The following is a 26,809-nucleotide window of genomic DNA, read 5'->3' on the forward strand; positions in this document are numbered from 1 at the left end:
TGGCGGCTGTGATTGGCCGGCCACGGTCACCCACGCATTAGGTAATCATCGGTCCTCCCTACGCTGACTCTATCATCTCGAGTACGGAAACATATACAGCATGAGATTATAACATACACATTAAGGTTCGAAGAGTGAATCTGCATTCTCAGAGACCCCGGAGTGATGGAGCGCGCTAGATGTACGATTAGAAATCCCGACATCATATTTCAATCCCGGTGTAGTACTGCAACAATTTCAGTGACCGCAGTTGGGTTCTCGCCATTGCTTTGTCTCCGAATTCCACTTCCCTCTTGAATTCTGGATGCCGTCTCAATACCTCCGTTGCGACTCTGAGTGGTGCAGCAAGCATTTTGGGGCCTTGATCTAACTTGTCCTCCATCAAGCAAAATTCCACCGACTGAAGAATGTTTCGGGCAGGGGCGGCAAAGTCTGTGCGATGTTCCAAAGGGGGAAGATCGAAAACATTTCCGGAGCGCGCCAACACGGTTTGAAACCTCCCAAATTCCGAATCCGGATCGATTGCGTCCTCGACTCGACCGAGAGTAGCTGCTGTCATCTTCAGCTCGGCCATCAATCTGTATAGCTCATTCAACCCGTTCCACAAAATAGCCTGTACCGCCCAGCAAACGAGGAGGGAATGCGCAACCCCGAGATTGAGGAAATGAAAAGCCACTGGGAACAACATTGCTTCATCATTGTCTTTTTGACCAGAATCATCTTGTGCAAAATGTGGCCAAAACGAAGGGTTTGGCCGACTCTTTTCCTTTTCCATGGCGTCCAACAAAGCCGAGACTTCTCTCTCAATGTCCCAGCACTGCGGGATCATACTCAGTGCGAGTTCCAGTCGACCAGCAAGATCCAAACGGTCAAACATTTGTGCTTTGGCTAGAAACTCTGGGGCAACCCCTAGAAGGTCGTAGGCCTTGTCGAACGCTGTCTTAGCCTCATGTCTCCATGGAATCTCACGCCAAGGCGGCTCTGACAAGAAACTAGACGTTTGCTGATCCAAGGCGTAAAGGATCTGGCAAAATCAGTGAATGGCTAAAATGAAGTCGCTAGGAAACTGTTCATACCCCTTGTACTCGGAATTGCACAAATACCTGATGTGCCAAACCATGAGTATGAGCCTCTGGGCCCCGAAGCTTGACAAGTGTTTGGCAACCCTTGGTGTGATTAATGTAAGCATCCTTTGAGGAATTGGGGCATTCTGAGAGTTCATAACCAGCCAATGTGATACAAGCAGTGAGGGTGTGATCATGTAACACGAGTTCTGGGTTCCATAAAGCTTGTTGAAGGTGCCATAATCCACGATTGTACAGCTTGAAGCTCTCGTGTATGAATACCTGGTCGTTGAAAACATGGCCTAGTTTGGCTAGACAGACCGCCATCGTAGCGTATTCCAATGCGGGGGTCATGTAAGTCAGCTCGGGAAGCCGCAGGAGCCACATTCTGCGCGGCATCATGGCAATCTCAGGTCTTGGAATGTGGTAGTGTAGATACTCCTGCAGTAGCTGGTGCCTGATGGTAGGGTTTGGATTTACGTGCAAATCAGGAAGACAGATTGGAAGCAGGTTAGAGTTAGGACTTGAGTCGCCCTGAGAGCCGACTGGGGACTCGACATGGAAAGGCTCTATGGGCTCCAGTTGAACGGTTTGGGATTGGTGTTGGACAGGCTGTTTTGCTCTCGTGGTTCGTTCATCGCTTTTGTTGTTGGGGACCCTGTGCTGGATGATGATAGGATGTCGAAGATATCCGGTGCATATTCGCTTTGATTTTATGCACTGAGCACAAGAGGGCTGTTCTAGGCTACACTATTTCCAACTCCCATTAGCGGCATGTTTGGCCATTGCAAGGATTTGTTATGCCTTACCGCGATCTTGCGTTTTCGACAGGTACCACAGCCTCGACACCTAGCAATACCGACCATTGAGGAAAGTCAGGGTTGAGCTCAGAATGCAATGGAGGTGCGTTGTTGGATTTGTGGATGTGGGAAAGGAGGCATTCAGTACAAAGCACACAGACGTTAGAAAGGGCGGAGAAAGCAGTCCATTTTGCGTGAAGACGCAGCCGAGCAGGCCGAGATCATCGAGTTCTCTCTTTCAAATTTCAACCTCGTCTTGTGGGTACTCATGTGTTTTTCTTTCTCGATTGTTCATTTTCGCCAGACAAGGCAGACATGAATGACTTCAGCCTTGGTGGAGGGATCGCTGTCGGCGGTGTCTGTGTGGCGGAACGCTATGCCAAAACAGGCTCATTCTGCGAACGCTTCATGATTGGTGGATTTGAAATTTTGCGTATATGCTCCGCAGTAGTGGAATCTAGTACGGTTGAGCATAAAATATGCCAGATGCATGCGTGTGTTGTTTATGCTGTGCCGTTTGCAAATGGTTTCAGCGCTTAGTCTACAACCCTTGACTGACTCCGTGTTCGGGACGACTCGAAGTTTCAAGGAGACCTTCTGCCGCCTTTTTGCTCTTGGAACAAGAAATTCCCCACTAAAAGCTGCCATACCGTTACTCGTCACTCACAGTCACACTATCGATACCAAGCGAAACCCAAGCTGATTCGCATCATGGATCCATGGCTTGAGTATTGGCTTCTATCATGACCAGTTCGTGTCGTCTGGATACCGCCGTCGATCACCATACGTAGCATAGGGCACAAACTTTTCGTCTCGGATTAACACAAACTGTTTGCGCGGTCAGAGCCTTGGATCTCCCGGCCGTTCGTTATGCTACTCTCCCTTGAAGCTGCCTTGAGACAGCAGAAGGCTAGGCATCATGGTGCGAAATCTCATTGTGTCGAGAACTGTCAGGTTGAAACGGACTTTGGAAGGGCCGATTGGCCCAGGCGGTTACTTCGTCCCATCCGACTCATACATTCTGTTCGCTTTGTTGATACAGGAGTGGTTCAAGGTAATGCACTTCGTCGCCGTGCGAAACGGATGTGCCCAGCCTCTTCTATCACCCTGTTTTCAAGTCCATGTTCAAAAGAACCTTGCAGTCCGTCCCTCTTACCTTCATGCCCAGTTCTAGAATCTCGAATTTTATGCTGGTTAGCCGTCAGATATCGCATTCTCCAAATCCAGCTAGGAATCCTTATCATCAGATCCTTTTTATAGTGTATTCATCATGGCGCAAGACGGAAAGATATTCAGCAAAACAGCGAATGCTGTTGTGCACGCTCTATCACTGAAGAGGTCTGCGAACTACAGTGAAACGCAGGCCGCTCCATCCATGGAGTCAAGGCAGGAACTTGACGAGAGCTCCCTGAAGAAAGTCGATCTTGACGGTGGATCGAGGCCATCTCTTTTGCAAAGACATTGGCGTTGGTTTCTGTTTCTGGGTGTGGTCTGCGTCATTGTCATAGTGGTTGCAGCTGTTATCGGGGCAAAAGGAGTATCGAGCGATATGTCGTTAGGCGCAACACCATTCGAGGCACAGACCACGTCTTACAAGACCATAAGCACCTCTCCGATTCGGTATGTCAGAAGCCGCTTGCAGTATCGAATCAGGCAAGTTGAAGACGATACTGACCTATGTATGACTTGATAGGGACGTGGTTGAAACACCGCCGCCAACTCGGTTTCGAGCGATGTGATTCCTGCATTTACTAAAATCTGCTACTTTCACTGGGCCTTGCACTGCTCCCGCGACACTGACCGACCACCGTATGATATTTGGCACCTCAATCGAGCACCTGTTCACCTTGTGCTCGCCTGGGGGCTTGATGCACCGTAGTGGCACATTTGCGCTAGTACGGCGGAGCGGAACACTGACAATATCAACCCGGTCGCGTCAACCGCGTTTGCACGGTTATCGCGCCACGATTCAGAAGAGAGGCGCAAATATCACGAACCAGGCCAATTCGGCATGCCTCGTGGCCCTTTGAGACGGTCTGCCAGCATAACAGACCTTCGCTTTACTCTACGACGAGTCTTTGGCAAAGAGTCATTCCGGCCACTGCAAGAAGAGGTTATCGCCAGTGTGCTCGAGGGCAATGATGTCTTTCTCTGTGCCGCAACTTCGTTCGGCAAGTCGCTTTGTTACCAGCTTCCTGCAGTGGTGTCTCTAGGCGTAACCGTTGTGATATCGCCTCTTCTTGCTTTGATGACGAACCAAGTTCAAGCGGCTCGAGACTTGGGGATCAATGTCGAATGCATCAACGGGAGAACCCCTTACCAGGAAAGGGTTCGCATTGAAACCGACCTACTCTGTGGCCATCCGTCAACCAAACTGCTCTATGTGACTCCAGAGCTTTGCGCCACCAACCATTTCCGCGATCTTATCACAAAAATCCACCGACAGGGCCAGCTTGTACGCATCGCTATTGACGAAGCACACTGTATCAGTGAATGGGGCCACGATTTCCGCCCCGCCTACAAAGATCTGATATGGCTGAAGACGACCCTCAATTGTCCGACGGTGCCAGTCATGGCGGTGACCGCTACGGCAACTCCACAGGTCCGCGAAGACATCTTCAAGTTTCTCGGCCTTGTTAAGACCAAGACCAAGATTTTCTCGACTTCTACGGCGCGGCCGAACATCCATTATGAAGTGCAGTACTTTTCCGAGTCGAACCCAGAAAACGGCCAGGACGACGTCTTTCCTTACCTCCTTTCCAGGCTCAACTTCATGCATCAAAGACGCCTGATGAGACTCCAGTATCTGCGTAAACAAGATCCTAAGGCGGTCATGGCTCCAATAACAGGCATTGTCTACGTCTCATACCGCGCTACCGCAGACAGTCTGGCTACAAAGCTATCTGACGCTGGTATCCGGGCCCAGTCGTACCATGCCGGTCTAGAGGATGCCCAGCGTCAAAAGGTGCAGACGTCATTTCTGAGGTTCGCCACGGGAGACCCTCGGCTGTTTCAGGCATCCGGAGGCACCGACATGATGTCTTCCTTCAACGTCATGTGCGCCACTACGGCGTTCGGGATGGGCATCGACATCCCCACGATCCGGTTCGTCATTCACTACGGCCTGCCTCGAGGCATGGAGTCCTTCTCTCAGGAGTCCGGGCGCGCAGGACGAGACAGCAAGGCGGCGTCAAGCATCATCTTGTACACGCGAGAAGAGAAGGAGCGCAGCGAGTTCCGAGCCAGAAGCGACGCAAACAGAGAGAAGAGCAAGGCCAAGGCCGAATCCAGGTTGCTGTCTCTTCAGAGCGTCGTCGCCTTCTGTGAAAACACCTCGCTGTGCAGACACGATTTGTTGTCGAGATATTTCGGTGGCAGCGCGGGATCAGCGGAGTGCCGATGGGCCTGCGACGTGTGCAAGGAAGGCCCAACGAAGCTGAAGAAGCGAAAGGAGAGAGGCCTGGCGACTGAACACGAGGCCTTCGAGTTCACTCAGAGGCAAGGTGTGCAGGATTATGAGTACGAGTGACGACGTAACGAACATGGAACTATTGCATCTGATACCCCCACCCATGCATAGCTTAGAGACGAGACAAACACAGCCCACACACAACATATTTACCGTAACAATCAAAAAAAAAGAACCTTTACATGTATCCGCACACGGGGCAACGTGGATTTTGTGGATCAATATGGCTACGGATGTGTATTCGTACAATTTGAATTAATATTGTAACAAGGTTGATCGCAACGACACTATGATTTGATATTGTAGTATCCTCCCGAATAGTCAACTAGCCACCGTTTCTCCACCTTGGTTATGTCCTTGATATACACCTTGTCGCCGGTCTCGAGGTGTTCGTGGAAGATGACGTACTCGGCCTTCCGGTTGAACATCAGACTGGTCGGATGTGCGTGCATGGTCACATTGCCCGAAACAGACCTGAAACTGCCGTCAGGTTGCATCTTTGCGGCGTTGGCGAAGAACCCCGTCACCAAACACTTGATGATCGCCGTTGCTTTGTCAGCTTGGCTTGGCTGGGCCGTTGACAGGTAGGCTTGGTCGTTGCTTGTTGTGGAAAGGCTCTCGTGGATCTTCACTCCCAGACGCTCCAGATACCGTCTCAACTGGTTCCGGATGCTCACGGCGCGCTGCATGGATTTGAAATTGAGGTGGTGGTCGTGGCACCAGCGGGCTTCTTTCTTCCCTTTGGTGACGAATGCCTGGTACACGTTCAAGAGGGTCAGGTGGTCACCTTCTTCCGCGGCGAACTTTCGGCGTGAGAGATCCATGGCTTTCTTTTCGCCGCTGTGGTGGAACCACACGTTCCCTTGTAGGGACGTCATGGCCGCTATCGTCAGCATCTCACTCTGGCAGTCGAACTTGGTGTCGGACGAGGCCAGGAGTGATTTGGCCATCATGGGTGAGATGGCCAATTCGGCCATGCGCGTGCCCAGAGGTGATGTAAGTTTGGCATAGTCGTCGACTGCGCCAAGGGAGTAGAGCAGATCAAAGGCGCGAACCAGGAGCTGTGACGGTGGTGGAGATATAAAGTCAAACCTAACTATGTTATCAATCCCCAGGGCCTTCAGCTGCAGCACCATTGGGGCAAGGTTGGAACGCTGGATCTCTGGCGGTGTTGTGGCCGGGAGGGACTCGTACGTCTGTTGGGTGTATAGTCGAAAACACTTTCCGGGTTGCGTTCGTCCTGCACGTCCTGCTCGTTGGATGGCCGAAGCCTTTGATAATGGGAATGGTGTCAGGGTGTCAATGTTGGTGGTGGGATTGAAGGATCGGAGCTTGACGAAGCCACAGTCCACTACGAACACCACACCAGAAACAGTCACCGAGGCTTCTGCTATGTTGGTACTCAGGATGACTTTGCGAGTGTTTTCTGCTGCTTCCGAGAAGACGTACATCTGCTCATCTGTGCCGAGGCCAGCGTACAGCGGTAGTGGTTGGAGAGCTTGCGCTTGTGGGTGTAGGGTCGATGCAAGTTCGGATATTTTCTGAATCGCGGTTTCGATTTCCTCCCTGCCGGTAAGGAAGACTAGGATGTCGCCGGGACCTTCTTGCTGATGTATTGTAAATGCCGTTTGGACCGCTGTCTCGACATAGTCATCGGTCGGTTGGGCTAGGAACAGAATGTCAACAGGATACATACGACCTTCGATGCTGACGATGCGGCATTGCTCATCGGATTCGCCTTCATTCTTGATGAAGGCTGCGAATCGTTCGGCTTCTAGTGTGGCACTACTGACGATGATCCGTAATTCTGGACGTCGCTTTTTGATCTTTTTCAGCAAACCGAGTAGAATGTCTGAGCTTAGAGATCTTTCATGGGCTTCGTCTACCATGATGACAGAATACCTTGTCAGCAGCGGATCGACCAAGGCTTCCCTGAGAAGCATGCCATCGGTGAGGAATTTTATTCTCGTCCGTGATGAGGTGACATCCTCGAAACGTATGGAATATCCCACTTCCTCGCCGATCTGGCATCTCATCTCCTCTGCAACTCGAGTCGCGACTGTGGTGACGGCCACTCTACGGGGCTACAAAAGTTGTCAAATACACTCCGCTCGTCACAGTGATCAACTTACCCACCTGAGTGACTGCAATACATTTGCCGTCGGCGCACCATCCTGCCTGCTCGAGGAATTGAGGTAACTGAGTCGTCTTTCCACTGCCTGTCTGTCCGATGATCACAGTAACTTGGTGAGTCTCTACAGTGTAGAGTAGGCTGGCTTTATGTCTCGTAATTGGCAATAACGCCGACGGTTTGTAAAGCGCCGGAATGAAAGACAAGTCAAGGTCTGTCATGTCTGGCGGCCTGTCGCAATATCATCGTCGGGTTGTATTCGCTGATTCTTTTCCATCTGTGAGGCCGTCAGGCAAATCACAAACCTTTGAGTAGCACAGCCATCTTTGAACTGCGCCACAGCCTCACCAGCCACATCAACGTCACCATGCCGGGATACAACAAGAAGGTCTGCCGAACGGGTTCCCAAACGCAATCATATGTCCGTTTCAAGAACTCCGCTGCCTGACAGCAGTCAACACAATTGAGAAACGCACTCCCATCTACAGCGCCGTCAAAGTAAACTGATTGGAAATCAGGTTGCAGCGCGATAATGACTACCAACGAAACTGTAAGTCCGTGAGCTGTCCTCACACGGTCAATGCTAAGATCAACTCAGGGCTCGCCAGTATCTCCACTGAAAGCAAGTGATGGACCTCCTGAGTCACCCACAACAGCGCGTCCCCTGGACTTTGATAGTGACCAAGAGACGGGCACCATATCAACTCCCACGAAGACGTCGAAGCCAGAAACACTTCCTACCCTCCCGCCCAAAGATGACGCAGCACCGCCGGCAAAGCCTCCGCGACCATTGAGTCCCCGAGAACAGGCTGAAATGACCCTCAGAGAGGCCTTCCCCTCCATTGATGCTAGTGTAGTGCGAGCTGTTCTTACAGCAAGCGGTGGAAACATCGAACCGGCCTTTAATGCGCTCCTCGGCATGTCAGACCCAGATTCACAACGAGAACCTGAACCACCTGCCAGACCCCCTCGGCCCTCTGTCCAGCCGCCCTCTACCACGCAGATGAGTCAGCTGGAGGCAGATGAGCTATATGCACGACAACTAGCAGAGCATTATGAAGGTGCAGATAGACAGCCGAGAGGACGTCGTGAATCCGGAGGACGATACAACGAGCACCTGCAAGGCTCAAGGGTTGGACGTCCAGGTGCAAGCCCGAATGCGGATGATGTCCCGTGGCGGAGTTTTATTGATGGTAAGCTCTTCCAGCTGGCGATTGTCCTAGTGTCTATAGCTGACGCGAAACTCGATCAGATGACTTGCCTGAAATCCGCGATAACATCAAGAAAGGGTTTATTGAGACTCAGACCACTGTGAACAAGTGGTTGACGGCGTTCAAGAAGAAATTGGATGGGGAAGACGAAGATGAACAATCAGAACAGCCTCCACCAATGCCACCACGACGCAGTCGCGATATGCGTCGGAGTGCTGACTTACAACGTTATGATGCAGACATGCAGCCCATTGGAGATGACTTTTCAAAATTGGAGCTTCGAGATGGTGAAGCACCACCTCGTACATCAAGCAGGCCATTAGCCAACCCAAATTTATTTAAACCCAGCGAACGACGTTCACCGCCAGGATCGACGCGCAAGGTATCGTTCCAAGATGGGCCGCCTGAGGAGATTAGAGATATGTACTCTGCCTCCCCAAAGCCTGGCAACACTCCCAGCGCAGCGGCCGCACCAGGATCAGGAGGCAAGACGAGCAAATGGCAACCCTTGACCTCTATAGACCCGAGTCCAGTGGCGGATAACGACCCATTTAGTCTGGGGGACAGTGACGAGGAGAAGGATGCGAAGCCAATCACACTAAAAGACGATGAACCGCCAAAGGGTGATGCCAAGGGGGAAGACGAGCAAATAAAGAAAGCTACGGATGAAGCCATGAAGGAAAATATAGGCGCGGGAAGCAAGTAAAGGGGTTCGTCAGACATGCGTGGGGAGGCATGGAAGTCAATACTGTATGGAAATGTTGTTCTGCTGACATATGGCGTGGAAGCTCGTTGTAATGATTCCAACGAGATCTAGCTCATGCAGAGCAGATGGGCTTCGATGGAATACAAGCCGGATCTGCCTGCCAACTGAATCCAATTTTCAGACTCTGCGTGGTAGATATTTGATGCCTTTCTTTTAAGGGGAGTTGGGTATCATACCAGCCCATCTGCCTTTGTAACGATCTCCTGCGCCGAATGAGGGCATATCTGTATGTTTTTGTGGCTTGACTTTGGACAATTTCAGGGAGTAACCGAGATCGAATGATGAGCTTGCTGCCCGAGAATAGACATTTCACGTACGGACAGGGGGAGGATCATTTTCTGCTTTGTACGTGTAGTCATTGGGTGACGGAGTGATCCCAGGTGTATAACGACTGGGGGGTTATGGGAAGTATTGTAGCGTGTGAGGTGGGTACATAGTGAGGGACGTATTGTGGTGCCGTTTCTAGGTCAAGGTAAAGGCGAAGTCTGCAAGAGGTGTCTTTCTTCTTGTTCTTTACTCATCTTCATATCGTACACATTGAGCACCTACCTAGAGATACCTCCGCATGTTACCTACCTACTCGTGCCTTGGGTATGCCATGTCTTTTGAGAACTGGCTTTTTTGTTTGGCCGCGGCTTGTTCTCCGTCCGTGAGGGGAAGACACGTCGGGGTTTTCTCAAGCAGGGAATGAAATTTGAATCTTTACGGCATCGTACGACTTCGAAATTACCCTGCAGACATGCCATCGGCCATTTCGCCGACCCAGGCCGGCCGTGAACCGCCCACTCGCAACTGAGGCGGAAAGGGGAGGCGGGGGGCCAACGGTACCTACCGTACTGACTGGTGGTGTACGGAGGACGAGGACAGCAGAATGAACTGACGGGGGTCCATGGGTAGTTGAAGAGCAAGGGAGCGTGATCGACATGGGCTGAAGATTGTGTACCAAGTTAACGGAGTTGCTCGAGCTCCGCGACAGGTAATGTCTGGCATTGGCACGGCACACCACGAGACCGAGAGATCATTAGCCCATCACAGCAGTCATGACGCATTGCCATGTCTCACGAACAGACAAACCCTCAGGTATAAGCTTGGGGATGTACGGAGAAGGTGATGGTAAAGCAGGGGTGGTAGGGATGCACAGATATATTTATATACCTTATGTATATGCGTAACATACGTTTTACCTTTTTATTCCCTCATCCTGAGCTGACAATTTCCCCCTCTCTTTCTTTCAACCCAGCTTTTCCTGCTCGGCCATGAAATCCACATACTCCCTCACGGCGTCTTCGAAGCTCGCGGGTTCCTCGAACCCCAGACTCAAGGCGAGGGTGTTGTCGTAGTTGTACGCCCACGAGTAGAGGATGCGGGCCTGGAACTCGTCGTGCTCCTCCCTGACGTACCGCAGCTTGTCCTCGCCGGCGACGCTGGCCAGGGCGTCGAGCATCTGCTGGATGGTGACGCGGATGCCGGGGGCGTTGACGACGCGCTTGTGCGGCGGGAGGGCGTCGCCCTTGAGCGTCAGGGCGTGCACCAGGTTCCGGATCAGGGTGTTGGGCGAGCACACGTTGCTCGGGAACGCGCGGTCCTTGACGGGCACGACGCACTCCTTGCCCGCCAGCGGCTCGCGGATGATGCCAGAGATGAAGGCGCTCGCCGCGGGCGCCGGCTTCCCCGGGCGCACCGAGATGGTCGGGAACCGCAGCGTCACGGCGTCGATGTACCCCTTGCGGTTCATGTCGTTGACCAGCGTCTCGCACATGAGCTTCGCGGCCCCGTAGGACCCTTCCGGCGTCGGCAGGACGGACTCGGTGATGACGTCCGGCAGCGGTCGCCCGTACACGGCCTGGCTGGACGCGTAGATCACCCTCAGCCCCGGCCGCACGCGCCGGATCGTGTCGAGCAGCAGCCGCGTGCTCTCGAGGTTGACGCTCATCCCGAGGTCGTAGTTGGCTTCGCTGCCCGACGACATGATGCCGTGGAAGATGTACACCGCGTCGAGGTCCGGCGTGACGATGCTGCTGTGGTCGTCCTTCAGCAGGTCCGCCTTGACGCATCTCGCGTTGTGCGGGTTTTGGGCCCCCTTGGGAACGGGGACGTCGACAATGTCCGTCAACACGACCTGGTGCGAAGGGTCGGACAGGAGTTCGCGCGCCAGGAATTGTCCTAGAAACCCGCCGGCGCCCGTGATGAGGATCTTCATTGTTTCGTGGGGTTGCGTTAGAATGTCAAGGTGTCGATATGGAAAGCTCCAACCGGTCGATTATCACACTCAGACACGCTCTCTCTCTCTCTGTCTCTCCTCTCTCCGAGTTGGGTGTTTCTCGTCGGTAGTGATCAGGGAGACAGACAGGACAAGTACACGAGTAAGGTCCGACGACTGCAGAAATAAATGACATCCAACACGGTGATGCGAAAGACGTATTATACGAGAGCAGTGGAGTAACGATGTTCGCTCCGGGTTTCCTGCCGTCTTCCAGTCTTTTTCAACACAAGGATATTAAGTGATTTGATTGCCAGGTCAAATAAAATAGTGGCACTGTTAATACCCAATGCTGGTGTGCGGGATATGGTTTGGGTTCGTTCTCCCTCTCCACTTGGAGAATCGGTGCGTCGGAGACATCGGTTTGAGATGCCGGTACGGAGGGTGTACTAGCTGGTTTTACTGCCTGGAAGGTGTCTACGTCGTACGAGTATGTGCAGGGTCCATTATGACTCCACGAGCAATCGAGTGAGAAGGGCGAACAGGTGGACCGTGGAGGAGAGTTCGGCATACTATGTAAAGTACGCCATGTACTCGCTCATACTCTTGAGTCTTGACACAGAATCAGCTGGTAAGACAGATAGAGAGATACAGGTACTTCATACAACACCATAACATACACAGAGTCGCCTGGGGTATTACTGCACGACTTTCCAATGGTGTCATATCTGCGCTCGTGACACATTTGTCTTCAACATTAAAAACTACATGCTCTTCTTCCTCCAAATCGCATCACGATCCATGTCCAATACCCATGCTTTCACCAGGTACACGCGGAGGTCTACCGGGTCCTCCCATCTTGGGCAGTTGCAGCGTCTCGTCACTGCTACTGCTACTGTCACCCCCTCCTGTATTGACACTCCTGCTGCTAGGCGTCATGATGTTATTCCACGGCGGCCTCTCCTCCTCGTAAATCGACTCGGCCTCGGAACCAGTTGGAGATTCAAGCGACGAACCCGTCCCTAGATCATCATGCTCGTCTTCGAATTGAGGAGGGTTGATGATCGACGTTCGTCTTTGAGCCGGACTTATACTGGCCTGCGCCCTCATCATCCTCGCATCCTTGGCGCTCCTAATCTGTGCCATCGGTGTGTCTTCATCTGTCGGCGGATACACGACAATTCCGATGTGAGGCGGCCGATGCCCTTCGACTCTCTGAATCTCTGTGTTCGGCAAGGCTCCAAGGGTGTCGTCTCGTCCGAATGACTGCATGGGCCAGTTTGCGTGCGGCGACGCCGAGTTGGAAAGACTTCGGCCACGGTCTACAAACGGGTTCATCGGGACATTTGACCCGCCTTCACTTCGTTTGTAGACCTGCATCGGGATCATCTTCTTGCCGTCGTGACTGGCTATCAGCTCAAAGTGTTTGGTTCCCTCCTGCTCAATGTCGTGCAAGAAGCCTCTTTCTCGGGTTTGCGTTTCTTCGCCTCCGTACGCGACGCCGATTCGCTCCACATCAACGTCATTGTCGACACTCACTTGGCCCTTCGTCTCCGAGGCCCAGGTGCCTTTGTTGCCCTGGTCGTAGTAGTCCATCCGCTTTCGAGAGTTCTTTGTAAGACTGTTGATGGAGGCCATGAAGAACCGTCGGAAAAAGGGCTTGAGGCTAGGCGCACTCGCCGCAAACAGGGCCAGGTAGAGTTCGATGATACCCCAGATCCAGGTTACGTAGAGCTCCCACGTAAAGTCATAGTCCACATTGAGCAGGTTGTACAGCAGCACTGTCCGAACAGTTCCTGCGGCGACTGCCATGAATCCAAACGCAAACAAAACATACAAGGCAATCTTTTGCCGCGAAGGGAGATCGAGGTTATATACCAGTACCATTGGAAGGAGAGTGCTGTAGAGATCTCCCAGCACGCTCATAGCAGACGAAGCTGGCAACGCTGTTCCTTCAGAGGCGCAGTGGTATTTGTGCGTCGCAGTCCATCCAGAGTCGAAGCTCTTCCAGTATGCGTCGAGAGGATGGCAAAGCAGGAGGAGGGCGAGGCCAAAGGCCAAGAAGTACAAGACATTGTAGACAATCCCAACCCAGGTCGCAACGAGGAACGTCTTGCTGAACTTGACGCTGAGTCGTCGGTAAAACAAGAGGACACTGATCTTGATTAAGCTTATAGCCACGATATAGCACCACAGGCTGATCCAGATATTCAGTCGTGATCCGACAAAGGTGTCGGCCTCAATATCCCAGACATGTCGGCCGGTTTGGTACACTTTATTACTGATGATGACCAAGACGCATAGTGTGATGACAACACACAAGGCCAAAACCACCAGGAGGTCGTCCAAGCCCGGTGCTTTTGTAATGAAGAGTCGAGAGTAGACTCGTGCCGCGACGATTATAACACCGATCACGGAGAATATGATGCATATATATTCCAGAGAATCCCCTCTGCTCACTGGGTTAACATAATTCGGTTTGGGCCATGTCGCAATGACCTCTGGTGGTGCTGAAGACAAGTCAATACAGAACTGCAAAGAATATTGATGGTGCAACACTCACGGTGCAAAGTATCGACCATGTTGTTCGCGTACGCAGTGCTTGTGGTCGTAATACGATTAAATGTTCCGCGATGAGGTGCCAGCCTCAATTCTGTGTGATCAAGATTGCATCGTCACTTGAGCATGCGTATGATTGCTTAGCTGGGGGCCTGCATTTGTGCTTCATAATCTCCCAGGCGCTGTATCTGCCTGTCGAGCTCGGAGCAAATACACAAAGCTTGTACTGCTGACCCCGGATGTCCGGTGTGTAGCGCTTCGTCGATGATGTGTACACGCAAAGACAATGGTGTCGTTGGCAGCAGATACCAGTTCCAGAGAGGAGAATGGAGCGACACCACGACAGTTGGCTGAAGATATCTAGCCTGAAAGCATGCGGTCAGACAGGAAGCCTCGAGCAAGGGTGGGAGAGGATACCCATAGTCCGGTTGGCCTTGAGATCACGACGATTCCCTTGTCAAGGTGCATGCAACAAGGCGATCCTTCAAGCCTCTTGCGATAGCCAGTTGGCATCGACTATCCGCTTTGGGGCATGATATGGGCGACTTGTGCGGAGCATCTTCGCGCTAAAAAGAGTGGTCACTGCCCCTGGTTCTCCCGTCTTGAGGGTTCAGGGGCTGGTGTCCACCATAAGCAAAGATAGATCCGAATAAAGTGGGAGAAAAGAGCGCGCAGGAAAGGGCCATCATGTTTTCAACTTTGCAGAGTTCCGTTCCTGGGACCTGTATGGGCTCCGGCGAAAATGTAACTGGCCGGACTGTCGAAGCTAATAAGCTAGGGTCGCGGGGAATGAGAGAGAATAGTCGTCGCACTTGTTATCGAGACCTTGAGTCTTGCTGATCTACAGCTGGTCCTGGTCTCTCGAAACCAGGAGGTTGGAAGGGAGAGGCCAGCAGACGCACTGTGTCACATAGCCACGGGCTATAGTGTATGGTGTATGTCCTGAACTCCCAAGCTTTGACATCTTGTTATCCTGGGTGAGGGTGGCTGTCGTTTTGTTCTGGTTGGTGGCTGGATGCACAGAGACAGCTACACCGAACAGTACGGATATGTCCCACCCTTCCGGCATTTTGTCATAGCCTGCATTGTGTGATCCAAAAGGCGTTGCCTACTGGAGTACTGCGGGCTGCCGAATTGACCACAAGTTACAACGGTCCGAACAACGGGTTCATGGCCCCTCCGTAAAGCGATGGTCGGAACCAGTGTATATGTGTCGGTGCCCCATCGTGCTCACTGCTGACCTGGATGGGAGAGGATTCCATCCTGTTTCTGACTCCATGTGAAGCAGGGGCGACTGAGCATCGACGTCGAAGATGAGAGGGTTCTGATATGCACCACAAGTTCACAACAGACTTTGGACCGGGGTATCAGGTATCGTTCTAACGTTAGTTAGTTACAATAGGCACCACCGGGCGTACGGGAACGGGCCTCAATGCAGACCATGGCAGGCTTGTGTCGGCAGCTAATCAATGTACCCGTCGTCGAAGCTCGATGTCTGGTAAGGCTCACCAGGCCGGCCCAGTTAGTTGGTGAGCGTCACTAGCCTGGAGGCTCCTATGGAGTCCCTTGTGCGCCCAGCTCCGCGCCTGAAAAGCCGTTGGAGCCGAAATCTCAGCCTATCTCGGTGAGGGATCTTCGCCTTCTCTGCTGATCAGTCGCCTGGGTCACTTTGAACCCTCACTTTGATTGCCCACTCACCCGGATGGTTCCTTAGGAGGATCACTTCTGAAACAGACGAGCGTGCTTCTAGCCTCCCAGCATGGAGTTTGCAATCTTTTCAGCACCCACGGCATTTGAGACGCAGATGGAGGAGAGGATTATCTGGCAGACATGCATGGTGATGGTCGCATGTTCGCAGTGTGCTAGTTAGAGCCGTCTCGTTAAGCCTCTCGTTGCGAGTAAAGAAGGAATTGCGCCACGTAAGCAACAGGCACCTTGCTAATCTGTCACCAGCCGCTTGCGTAAGTTTCTTGGTTTAAGGAGGTTAATCTTTGATGTTCGATGGCCTCAAGGGGTATACGACTACTACGGCGTCTGGAAATAGTATGAGTGTACGAGTCTGGCGGATGAGAAGAGGCGGATGACACACGCTCTTGACAGTCTCCCACTTGTATTTGGCAAAATCGAAGCGCATTGTTCTCACTAGGTTGCTGGACCTGATACATTTTGCATACTACTCAAAAGCATACATGGCATGGTGAACATCGACCCACATCCTTCACCTCCAAGCTTTGTACAAATTTTTCATCATCGTGATTTCGTGCCACACCTGGATCTCGTCGCTTCAAGATCGTTCTCCCGAGTAACAAAGACTTATAGCTTTGCAACAGGCTGGGAGGAGCCGACAGTTGTGATCTCGTTGTAGAGCAGACTGAAACAATGTGTTAGCAAAGCTGACTCACTTTAGAAGCAGTAGATGGCACAAACCTTGTCAAGAAATCCGCATAGTCTTCACCAACCACTTGGCCTTCGAAATACCGGGCAGCAAGTTGGAATTTGTTTCCTTTCGGTGCCTTGGACGCCAGCTCATTGGCTTGTTCCTTCAGCAGCTTGAGGGCGTAAGCCTTGTCGACAGTTTTGCCCTCCGCAGTCTTGATACCGTGCTTGACCCATTGCCACAATTGCGATCGCGACACTTCGGCCGTGGCTGCGTCTTCCATGAGGTAGTTGATGGGCACACAGCCGATCCCACGGAGCCAGCCTTCCATGTAGCCCAAGCCAATGTTGAGGTTCTTTCTGATGCCGTCCTCGGTCACCGAGCCGGGCAGGTTGGTGTTCAGCAGGTCATTCCTGGTGATGGATACGTCCTCACGGCGTTTGAACAGTTGGTTCGGCGTGGGCATATGCTTATTGAAGACTTCGGCGGCAATGGGTGCAAGGGCTGGATGTGCCACCCAGGTGCCGTCGTGCCCGGCAAGGACTTCACGCAGCTTGTCCTGTCTGACCTTGTCCATAGCCTTGTCATTTGCCTCTGCGTTGTCCTTGATGGGGATTTGAGCCGCCATGCCACCCATGGCATGAACGCCACGACGATGGCAAGTCTTGATCAGCAGTCGGACATACGAGTCCATAAAGGGGACCGTCATGGTGACGTCGTCTCGGTTCGGTAGAACAAACTGAGGGTTTTGGCGGAATTTCTTGATGAAGGAAAAGATGTAATCCCAACGGCCACAGTTGAGACCGGCCGAGTGGTCACGGAGTTCATAGATGATTTCGTCCATCTCAAACGCGGCCAAGATGGTCTCGATGAGGACAGTGCCGCGGATGGTGCCTCGGCGCATGCCAATATAGTCTTGCGAAAGATTGAAGACATCGTTCCAGAGTCTGGCTTCAAGGTGCGATTCCATCTTGGGCAGATAGAAATAGGGACCGGTGCCTCGCTTGACAAGCTCATGGGCGTTGTGGAAAAAGTAAAGACCAAAGTCGAAGAGAGATCCAGATATGGGCTCGCCGTCGACAGTGAAGTGCTTCTCTTCGAGGTGCCAACCCCGGGGTCGGGCAATCAGGGTAGGTAGTACTCGGTCTGTGCGAAGCTTGTAGTCCTTTTCCCCAATCTTGAAATCTACCTGTCTGCGAATGGCGCTGCAATGGTGTCAGCAGACGTTGAAGCAGGGATCAACTTTTGGACTTACTCATATAGATTCACTTGACCGGATACTTGGTTATCCCAGGTAGGTGCTTGAGAGTCCTCAAAGTCGGCCATATATGTCCTTATTTGATGTTAGGTTCACTCCACAACGGTCAAAAGAGCCAACACTTACCAAACGTTGCTGTTCAGAGCATTGACAACCATTTTGCGGTCGGTGGGCCCCTGTATAGCTCTTTAGTGTCTCGCACATTGACGCCACAGCGGTACACAGCTGTGCAATATCGGTGCAACCTACTGTGATCTCGAGTCTTCGGTCGATCAAGCCGGGGGCGGGAGGGGCTCCCTTCCAGCTGTCTGAATCCCTGATATGCCTGGTTTCGGGGAGGAAATCTGGCAGAACTCCACGGTCGAGTTCCGCCTGGCGAACTTCTCGTCTCTTGAGTAATTCTTTTCTCGTCGAATTAAAGGTGCGATGGAGAAGGGCTAGGAAAGCGGTTGCTTCGGGAGTAAGGATCTTCCGATACGAGTCTTTGATGGGTGCATTAATGGCAACGCCATCATTGATGGTATTGATGGAAGCCATGTTTTCGACTTCTGGGTGTCGATGGAATGAGATTCTAGAAATCAGGGATAGGAGAGAGGAGTCCAGAAATAAAACTGAAGATTTGCAGGACAGCAAAGAGATGGCTCGGGGGAGAGGAGGGATAATATACCTACTATAACAAAGACGTCAGAACTCGCAGCACATGTTGCCCTCACCCGCGGTCTCAACACCGGCGCACTTCTCAGTTCCAAGGGTGACAGGCCCAATCACAGAGCCGGAAGCCAGGAAATGGATCCAAGATTGCCGGAGAGGTGGATGGCTAGTGTTTTGCGGAGAATGACTTTAGCTGCCACCCTGAGAGGCTTCTGCCGAGGCATCCCAGACTGCTGGCTGGTCGAGCCACATTCCGAATCATCCCGGGCTTGTCACGAAAATCTCGACACTTTTCCATCTCTCAGGCGGAGGCAAACAGAAACCACGATGTTCAATCATACCCGGAGCCCAGATACGGTATTGGAGTTCCTCTTGGTTCCGATCAAGCAATACATGGTCTCGGTACTTGGCCGAAATCTTACGGAGGTTGCTGGCGACACTTGAAACTTATTGCCGGGCCATAGCCAGCCATCATGTCCATCGATTTGCTCATTTGCTGATTAACTTGAGACCAGTTACTCGCAGCACCATTGACTGCTCCTGACTAACAACGAGCGGCATGCATTAAGCACTCCAGCGACTGAGGCCCATTGTGGATCGCATATATATAGGCAGCACGAAGGAGCCCTCATGGCTGAAGGGCAAATGGAGCAAGAATCAAACCCTTTTCTCCTTCACCTTTGCGCACAGTGACGTGCGCTTATTGACATCTGCTGTTTCTCAGCGGGATAGACTGTCAAGCCAACAGACAGGTAGGTAAGAAAATCGATAGTCAGTGGCCTCACACGGAGTATTGGAGGTTTGCTGTTGGTGAGTGTGAAAGAGCAGCATCGTACTGACTGACCGATGGGACTGTAAGTCCATACGTGTGGTATCGTTGAAAGTGAAAGAGAGTCTCCCTGTAGACACCTGATGGAGGTATGGTTGTCATGCCTCCATCTATGTATGCTCAAGTAGACTCGTCAGGCACCTTCGGCTCCTCGCCGCATGTGCAACAGGGGAAGGCGCCGAAAGAAGCCTAGCGCCTTGGCGTGTCGATGCTGTCCAGATGCGCCCCTCGATCGTCATTGACTGCGCTGTGGATTTTCTGGTGCAAGTTACTCGTATAGTTATCAGTGCACATCTCCAGGGTTTTCTTAAGCTTTTGCACAATCAGTTGACGTCCCCAGGCCTCACAGGTCAGGTCTGGTCATACCTACGTGTCAAAATGATACTCTGATTACTTTTAAGCTATTGGCGAGAACAGCGTTTGCCCTCAGCATGGATCCAGATCGACCTGGCCCTGGCGGCGGCGGCGTCGCCAGGAGGAGTAGTTCTGCCCGCCGTATGACTCGCCGCGGTTCGAATATGAGCTTTCAAAGCTATGTCTCCGATGTAGAGATGGCCAATGATGAGGTTCGTGTGTTTCGAGATCCATGGGCAAGCAATGATGGAAGCTGACACTCTATAGCCCTTTTCAGGACCAATATCAGAGTCTGTACCCTCCTCGGCGACAGGGTTCGCCTACGCAAGACCTCGACAACGAGCTGGCTCAATCACATCCTTCACATACTTCCAAGAGCCTGGCGAGACGCCTCGCTACTCCGACGAGGATGAGGAGGCCTTGGTGCTCAGTGACGACGAGGGGGAACAACATCCTGACGAAGAACGCGATCTGGAAGCTGGGGATAACAGCTCGCTTCGACGCAAGTCTTCCAGTAGATATGGGGCCTCTGCTGAGCAACCACTTCTCCGCCGTCATACCTCTGCACGGAGCGACACTCAAGAACACGACGATGGCGGCACCTTTTCCCAACAGGTCTTCCTCGAGAGCGAAGATCTTACTATGGTCATTGCTGGTTTCAGTACCTCCCGCCTCGGCTTGCTATTGTATTCTGCGATTTGTGTCCTGACTGCTGGCATTGGCTATCTTGTCATGCGTTGGGTTCCACGATGGCGCATATCTTTGGTTGGCTCCCCAACGCCTCTCAAAAAATGTACTTGGGTTGTGGTTGAGGTGAGCTATGGACCTGAAAGTAGACGTCCCAGAAAGAAAGCTAAGAATTTTCAGACTCAATGGGGCGATTTTACTGTTCACTACGTGTGTTCCGAGGAATATGGCCATCCACTATCCACCGTCTTTGCGCAGTCTGGAAGAGAGAAGCTCAACGGTTATCGATATGACGGGGATCGCGAACTTCCAGTCCTAAGATACCTTGATTATAGATACATGAGGCTTATATATCATCCTCTCGAGGACAAATTTCTTCTTAACAACGACTGGTGGGATCCTCAATGGGAAACTGTCAAAGCGCTCCGGGAGGGTCTTGACACCGAGGAGAGGGAACCCCGGGAGCAGGTTTTTGGCAGAAACATGATCGACATACAAGAGAAGAGCATCCCAGAGTTGCTTGTCGACGAGGTCAGTCATTTCAGAAACTCTGTCGTTGTCCCAACTAACAATAATAGGCTTTTCATCCTTTCTACATATTTCAAGTCGCCAGTCTTCTCTTATGGTCAATGGATGAATACTACTATTACGCTGCTGCCATTTTCTTGATTTCGGTCTTCTCGATTACCAGTACGGTTGTCGAAACTCGATCGGTTCGTATTCTCGACCCTACCACTTTGTCTGTTGCTTATGGACCTGCAGACGATGCAACGCTTGAGGGAGATTTCACGTTTCGAGTGCGATGTCCGTGTGCTCCGCAATGGCTTTTGTGAGTTTCCGAGCGGCTACAGGGTCCAAAGCTAACAGTTCAAGGGCGTTCGGCGCAATCTGGTGATCTTGTACCCGGCGATGTCTACGAAGTGTCTGATCCCTCACTCTCACAGATCCCTTGCGACAGTCTGCTCCTAGCTGGTGACTGTATCATCAATGAGAGCATGCTGACAGGTACTTGAGTGCCGTCCTAGTTGCCAGTGATACTGACTGTCCCAGGCGAGTCAATACCTGTCTCAAAGATACCTGTAACCGACGATGCCTTACCGTACGTCGATCTCGGTGCAACCTCCATTCATCCAAGCGTAGCTCGCTTTTTCCTCTTTTGTGGTACGAAAATCATCCGTGCTAGACGGCCGCAGGATACAGAAGACGACGAGGCAGTGGCATTAGCAATGGTGGTTCGCACAGGATTCAACACTACCAAAGGCGCTCTTGTTCGGTCTATGCTCTTTCCTAAGCCATCAGGATTCAAATTCTACCGGGACTCGTTCCGCTACATCTCCGTCATGGGTCTTATCGCTGCAGTCGGCTTCGTCGCATCATTCATCAACTTCGTCAAGCTTGGATTAGCATGGCACCTCATTGTCGTAAGAGCTCTGGACCTCATCACCATCGTGGTCCCGCCGGCACTGCCCGCAACACTCACTATTGGTACGAACTTCGCACTCTCTCGACTGAGGAAGCAGCAAATATTCTGCATCAGCCCACAAAGAGTGAATGTCGCCGGTAAACTAGATGTTGTTTGTTTCGACAAAACTGGTACTCTGACTGAAGATGGACTGGACGTACTCGGAGTGAGACTGGTGCAGCACCCCGAAATTCGGTTTGGCGATATCCTAGAAGAAACCCATGAAATCCTGCCTCCTGCGTCATACGATCGCGATCCTACCGTCGACTATCGCGTCAACAAGAACATGCTTTATGCAATGGCCACATGCCATTCGCTCCGACTAGTAGATGATGAGCTTATTGGCGACCCCTTGGACTTGAAGATGTTTCAGTTTACAGGCTGGTCTTTTGAAGAAGGGTCTCGCCTTACAAACCACTTCATCGAGCCTGGAACTCAGCAAATCGCCCCCAGCGTAGCTCGACCTCCCCACGGGTTCGAGTATGATCTTGAAGACTCAGAAGACAACTCCCATCCGGTTAGAGTTGAGTTGGGTGTTTTGCGCTCGTTCGATTTCGTCTCCCACCTTCGACGTGCCAGCGTTATCGTCCGACAATTTGGGGATCCTGGAGCGAGCGTCTATGTAAAGGGTGCTCCGGAAGTGATGAAGGATATTTGTACTCCGTCGAGCATACCCGATGACTTTGACGACCTGCTGAGTTATTACACTCACAAGGGTTTCCGTGTCATTGCCTGCGCATCGAAATACATATCCCGAGTCGATTGGGACGAGGTTCAGAACATGGAGCGTTCGGAGGCAGAGTCGCGACTCCAGCTAATTGGCTTCATTGTGTTCGAAAACAAACTCAAGGAAATTACCACCGAAATCATCGAAGAGTTGAATGAGGCCCGTATCCGGAATGTCATGTGCACTGGCGACAACATCTTGACCGCTATTAGTGTTGCCAGGGAGTGCGGACTCATCAGCCGTGACCAACATTGTTTTGTCCCCCACTTCCTTGACGGTGACAAAATGGACCCAAAAGCTCGATTGATTTGGGAAAGTGTGGATAATCAGATCTACCAACTAGACGAGAACACGCTCCTCCCTTTGGAATTGCCCGCCGAGCAGAACACCAGCGGCCCATACGATGCGCTGACGGTCGGTGATTATACCCTGGCCGTGACCGGTGACGCTTTTCGGTGGATTGTCGACTTTGCTTCCACAGAAGTTCTACAAAGAATGCTTGTTAAAGGCTCTGTATTCGCCAGAATGTCTCCCGATGAGAAGCACGAATTGGTGGAGAAGCTGCAAAGCATTGACTATTGCTGTGGCTTCTGTGGTGATGGCGCCAATGACTGTGGTGCGCTAAAGGCCGCCGATGTTGGCGTATCGCTCTCAGAGGCTGAGGCGTCTGTTGCGGCACCATTTACCAGCCATATCTTCGACATTTCATGTGTTCCGACTTTGATAAAGGAGGGTCGAGCGGCACTCGTGACAAGCTTCTGCTGCTTCAAGTACATGAGCTTGTACTCAGCCATTCAGTTCACCTCAGTCAGCTTTCTCTATGCTTCGGCGTCGAACCTGGGCGACTTCCAATTCCTCTTCATTGACTTGGCGTTGATCTTGCCGATAGCAATCTTCATGGGTTGGACCGGCGCGTATCCTATTCTTAGCAAGAAGCGACCAACAGCAAATCTCGTTTCTCGAAAAGTCCTGACTCCTCTTCTTGGGCAGATTGTTCTGTCTATACTTATCCAATTGGTTGCATTCGAAACTGTACAGCAGCAACCGTGGTACATACCGCCACAACTCGACAAGGAGAAATCTAGCGTTGACAATTCTCAGAACACTGCTCTGTTTCTGGTCTCCTGCTTTCAGTATACCTTTTCAGGGGTTGTCTTGAGTATTGGCCCTCCCTTCCGACAATCCATGACGAAGAATGCTCCCTTCTGCGTTACTCTCGCAGTGGTTACGTTGATGTCACTCTACATGCTTCTTGATCCAGCAAAATGGCTGGCGGATTTTATGGACCTCACCGAAATGTCTCTTGGGTATGAGCTGTTTCTGCTGGCTCTCGCAGTAGCCGGCTTCGCTCTGGCTTACCTAGCCGAAAGGAACATTTTCCCGATAATGGCAAAATACATTGGTCGGTTGAAGTTGAAACTACGACCCAAGCATCCTAAGATCAGGAAGAAGTACAAGATTATTTTGGAAGATGTACAAAAGAGTAAATAGACACTCTATGCACGAGACTACTATTATTATTGATGTCCAGTATTCGACATGCATGCGACACTATCTTCTTCTTTCTTTTTTGTTGTCATCATCCAATCCTGGGCAATGTGTGTGGCCTCGGACGATAATATTTCGTCGACGTCACCACTTTTATGGGTCGTTTTTTTGAGTTCTGGCCACGCGCCTGAACTTCGCACGTCAAAAGATACTCTAGGCGTCGAATTTATCTGAAGTTATGATGGTGGTTGATGTCCTTGAGGATACCAGACTCTGATTCCTGAAAAGAAACAGGTATCTCTGCACTCGCGTCGCCGGTGGTGACCGTATATATAAACACATATACTCGTGAACAGGGATAGACAATATGGATCCTACAGGTTGGTGGTATTGACTTGAAACTCCCGATTACCTCGTAGTCGTGTACCGCTCTGACACAGTCCTCTCCAGAATACTTGCTTGACAACGGCTGGCTGCCGTCGCCAGTGATTCGCGTCGGCATAAGGCGACAGCTAGCCCAGCGCGTGCAAATGATCAAGTCGGAGTCAATGTCCACCGCATACGACCGGAAGATGTCCTACGTGGCCGCTTTGCGCGAACGGCCCATGGCGATCGACGTGGACAAGGCGAACACCCAGCACTACGAGGTCGGCACGTCGGTGCTCCAAGCCTGCCTCGGCCCCCGCATGAAGTACTCGAGCTGTCTGTATCCGACGGGCAAGGAGAGCTTGGCTCAAGCTGAAGTCGCCATGCTGGAGAGTTACGTGCAGAAGGCGGAATTGCGAGACGGCCAGGACATTCTCGACCTGGGCTGCGGGTGGGGCAGTGCCTCGCTTTATTTGGCTGAGTTGTTCCCCGGATCGAAGGTCACGGCGTTTTCGAATTCACGCACGCAAAAGCTGTACATCGATGAGCAGGCCAGGGCGAAGGGACTGACAAACCTCAAGGTCATCACCGGCGACGTGGTGACATACGAGTTCACGCCGGATGCCTTCGACCGCGTGGTCTCGATTGAGCTGTTTGAGCACATGAAAAACTATGGCTTGCTCATGAAGAAGATTGCCCGCGCACTGAGGCCTGGTGGGAAGCTGTTTGTCCACATCTTCAGCCACAAGGACTCGCCGTATGATTTCGAGGATGGGTGGATGAGTACCCATTTCTTCACGGGAGGGACGATGCCATCGGCGGATCTGTTGCATTTCTTTCAGGACGATCTCACGCTGCGGAAACAGTGGTGGGTTAGTGGGAAGCACTATGCAAAGACCTGTGAGCATTGGCTGAGCAAGATGAATGCCAGTAAGAATGATATTTGGCCAGGTCTGGAGGAGACATATGGCAAAGAAAAGGCGGCCATGTGGTTCTACCGCTGGCAAATATTCTATCTGGCGTGCGCAGAGCTTTTCGCGTGGGACGGCGGTGACGTTTGGGGAGTAAGCCATTACTTGTTCGAGAAGATCGGTGACGGGAAGTAGGGCAAGTATCTGGAGAATTGATACCGGAGAGTTTTAAGGTCTTTGTATTCGATTTTGAAAGCTGTTGTTACGGTGCGGCACGAGAAGGTGTCGTCTCTGCATAGCAAAACCGGAACCCTGAGTGCATGCATATTCCAGGCCATCATCTCTTTTGGCAACGTAGGTCTTGTCTCCCAAACGCCGGTTGTGACTGTTCAAAGTGTATGTACAATGGATCATGTGCAGTCGTTTAGAAAGGGTCGAGAGGTCAGTGGCTTTCGCCCTCCTTGGAATGCGAATGCGATCCGTGGTCCCATGGGTGTTCCCATCCCAACAGCGCAGGGCCGTCCTGCTTCATCCTGTAGAATAACTGCGGCCATGTCAGCAGGCAATGGCAACAGATTGAGCTTCGGGAGATCTCACAAAGAACCACATAGCTGCTCCCAGTCCAGTAGCGGCAAACTTGTACAGAGGCCGTGGTGCATTGATTTGTCCGACTGGGTGATTGCCCTTCCACACCGGCCTTCCACCTGTTGGGCCAGCCATCTTGACTATCTGTTCCAGGGTCAGTACTTACTTCTGCCACACTACGTAGAGGGAGATTTTCCGAATATACCTGTTGCAAGTTGGCAGAGTCAGTCGTTGAGAGGTTTTGAAGCTGTAGAATGCGCAGTGCGTGGTGACAACGGCGACTTGAGAGTTGAGGGCCAAAAAGCGCTAATCCTAAAATATGCTTAGTTCAGTTCTCAGAGCCTGTCGAGGTTTAACGCACCATGATTGGCGGAAAGACACGACTCCAACGGCGCCGGAATATCAATTAATCCGTTAGCGTCGATGGGCATCGCAGACGCAGACGGGGATCGAATTCAACATGTACCGGTCATGTCACTTTTTGTTAGGAGTTACACGTCCAAGCATGACGATCGTGCAGCCAACTTGACCTTGAAAATTGCTCAGGGTTCAGGCTAGGTACTGGTGAACCAAATGTGAGATCTTCAAGAAACTCTTCTGATCAACGACGTCAGTTTCGATCGCGTTCACCCGCGGCGCAAACAACACACGGCCTATTGTTCGCCTATTGTTCACCAACTGTCAATTGTTCACCCTTTCAGTGTCTACCCCTTCCGCCAGACAGTCACGCTCTCTGGCGACTAGATGACGAGTCCAACCTGTTATATTTGGCCTCGGCCCCTTCAATAAGATTAACCTCACAACACCGACTTGCGATCAATCGACACATCGTCAAGGCATTGCGGCGTTCGCCGTGGACACGGCCTTTCCTGGTCCAGAAAAGTCGCACTGGAATCTGCTCTGTCTGCTTGTGT

The 26,809-nt window shown here is 51.8% G+C and overlaps 11 protein-coding genes across 11 annotated transcripts; 5 read left to right on the forward strand and 6 right to left on the reverse strand.

Moving 5' to 3' along the window:
- Window positions 1–202: 202 nt before the first annotated feature.
- PV08_11135 (uncharacterized protein) lies at window positions 203–1,930 on the reverse strand (the record flags this gene model as incomplete). The annotated part of the gene is made up of 3 exons (XM_016385446.1): window positions 203–1,024; window positions 1,077–1,814; window positions 1,874–1,930. 3 exons carry the CDS (start codon window positions 1,928–1,930, stop codon window positions 203–205), a joined length of 1,617 nt encoding a protein of 538 aa, XP_016230390.1.
- Window positions 1,931–3,134: 1,204 nt separating this feature from the next.
- On the forward strand, window positions 3,135–3,603 carry PV08_11136 (uncharacterized protein; the record flags this gene model as incomplete). Its single annotated transcript, XM_016385447.1, has 2 exons — window positions 3,135–3,484; window positions 3,558–3,603. 2 exons carry the CDS (start codon window positions 3,135–3,137, stop codon window positions 3,601–3,603), a joined length of 396 nt encoding a protein of 131 aa, XP_016230391.1.
- Window positions 3,604–3,875: 272 nt separating this feature from the next.
- Window positions 3,876–5,393, forward strand: PV08_11137 (uncharacterized protein; the record flags this gene model as incomplete). The annotated part of the gene is made up of 1 exon (XM_016385448.1): window positions 3,876–5,393. The coding sequence occupies one exon, from the start codon at window positions 3,876–3,878 to the stop codon at window positions 5,391–5,393; it is 1,518 nt and encodes a 505-aa protein (XP_016230392.1).
- Window positions 5,394–5,620: 227 nt separating this feature from the next.
- On the reverse strand, window positions 5,621–7,685 carry PV08_11138 (uncharacterized protein; the record flags this gene model as incomplete). Its single annotated transcript, XM_016385449.1, has 2 exons — window positions 5,621–7,417; window positions 7,470–7,685. 2 exons carry the CDS (start codon window positions 7,683–7,685, stop codon window positions 5,621–5,623), a joined length of 2,013 nt encoding a protein of 670 aa, XP_016230393.1.
- Window positions 7,686–8,044: 359 nt separating this feature from the next.
- PV08_11139 (uncharacterized protein) lies at window positions 8,045–9,381 on the forward strand (the record flags this gene model as incomplete). Its single annotated transcript, XM_016385450.1, has 2 exons — window positions 8,045–8,657; window positions 8,717–9,381. 2 exons carry the CDS (start codon window positions 8,045–8,047, stop codon window positions 9,379–9,381), a joined length of 1,278 nt encoding a protein of 425 aa, XP_016230394.1.
- A 1,291-nt stretch (window positions 9,382–10,672) lies between these two features.
- On the reverse strand, window positions 10,673–11,641 carry PV08_11140 (uncharacterized protein; the record flags this gene model as incomplete). The annotated part of the gene is made up of 1 exon (XM_016385451.1): window positions 10,673–11,641. One exon carries the CDS (start codon window positions 11,639–11,641, stop codon window positions 10,673–10,675), a length of 969 nt encoding a protein of 322 aa, XP_016230395.1.
- Window positions 11,642–12,433: 792 nt separating this feature from the next.
- Window positions 12,434–14,223, reverse strand: PV08_11141 (uncharacterized protein; the record flags this gene model as incomplete). The annotated part of the gene is made up of 2 exons (XM_016385452.1): window positions 12,434–14,151; window positions 14,205–14,223. The coding sequence occupies 2 exons, from the start codon at window positions 14,221–14,223 to the stop codon at window positions 12,434–12,436; spliced, it is 1,737 nt and encodes a 578-aa protein (XP_016230396.1).
- A 2,290-nt stretch (window positions 14,224–16,513) lies between these two features.
- Window positions 16,514–18,372, reverse strand: PV08_11142 (malate synthase, glyoxysomal; the record flags this gene model as incomplete). The annotated part of the gene is made up of 5 exons (XM_016385453.1): window positions 16,514–16,571; window positions 16,628–17,782; window positions 17,833–17,910; window positions 17,962–18,011; window positions 18,085–18,372. The coding sequence occupies 5 exons, from the start codon at window positions 18,370–18,372 to the stop codon at window positions 16,514–16,516; spliced, it is 1,629 nt and encodes a 542-aa protein (XP_016230397.1).
- Window positions 18,373–19,746: 1,374 nt separating this feature from the next.
- Window positions 19,747–24,036, forward strand: PV08_11143 (uncharacterized protein; the record flags this gene model as incomplete). The annotated part of the gene is made up of 7 exons (XM_016385454.1): window positions 19,747–19,881; window positions 19,937–20,482; window positions 20,537–20,887; window positions 20,935–21,069; window positions 21,119–21,185; window positions 21,230–21,361; window positions 21,407–24,036. The coding sequence occupies 7 exons, from the start codon at window positions 19,747–19,749 to the stop codon at window positions 24,034–24,036; spliced, it is 3,996 nt and encodes a 1,331-aa protein (XP_016230398.1).
- Window positions 24,037–24,400: 364 nt separating this feature from the next.
- PV08_11144 (uncharacterized protein) lies at window positions 24,401–25,505 on the forward strand (the record flags this gene model as incomplete). The annotated part of the gene is made up of 2 exons (XM_016385455.1): window positions 24,401–24,413; window positions 24,484–25,505. The coding sequence occupies 2 exons, from the start codon at window positions 24,401–24,403 to the stop codon at window positions 25,503–25,505; spliced, it is 1,035 nt and encodes a 344-aa protein (XP_016230399.1).
- Window positions 25,506–25,752: 247 nt separating this feature from the next.
- PV08_11145 (uncharacterized protein) lies at window positions 25,753–26,030 on the reverse strand (the record flags this gene model as incomplete). Its single annotated transcript, XM_016385456.1, has 2 exons — window positions 25,753–25,854; window positions 25,908–26,030. 2 exons carry the CDS (start codon window positions 26,028–26,030, stop codon window positions 25,753–25,755), a joined length of 225 nt encoding a protein of 74 aa, XP_016230400.1.
- Between the last annotated feature and the right edge of the window lie 779 nt (window positions 26,031–26,809).

This window comes from Exophiala spinifera (genome assembly GCF_000836115.1).
Source record: "Exophiala spinifera strain CBS 89968 unplaced genomic scaffold supercont1.9, whole genome shotgun sequence".
In the NCBI taxonomy this organism is placed as follows: Eukaryota; Fungi; Ascomycota; class Eurotiomycetes; order Chaetothyriales; family Herpotrichiellaceae; genus Exophiala; species Exophiala spinifera.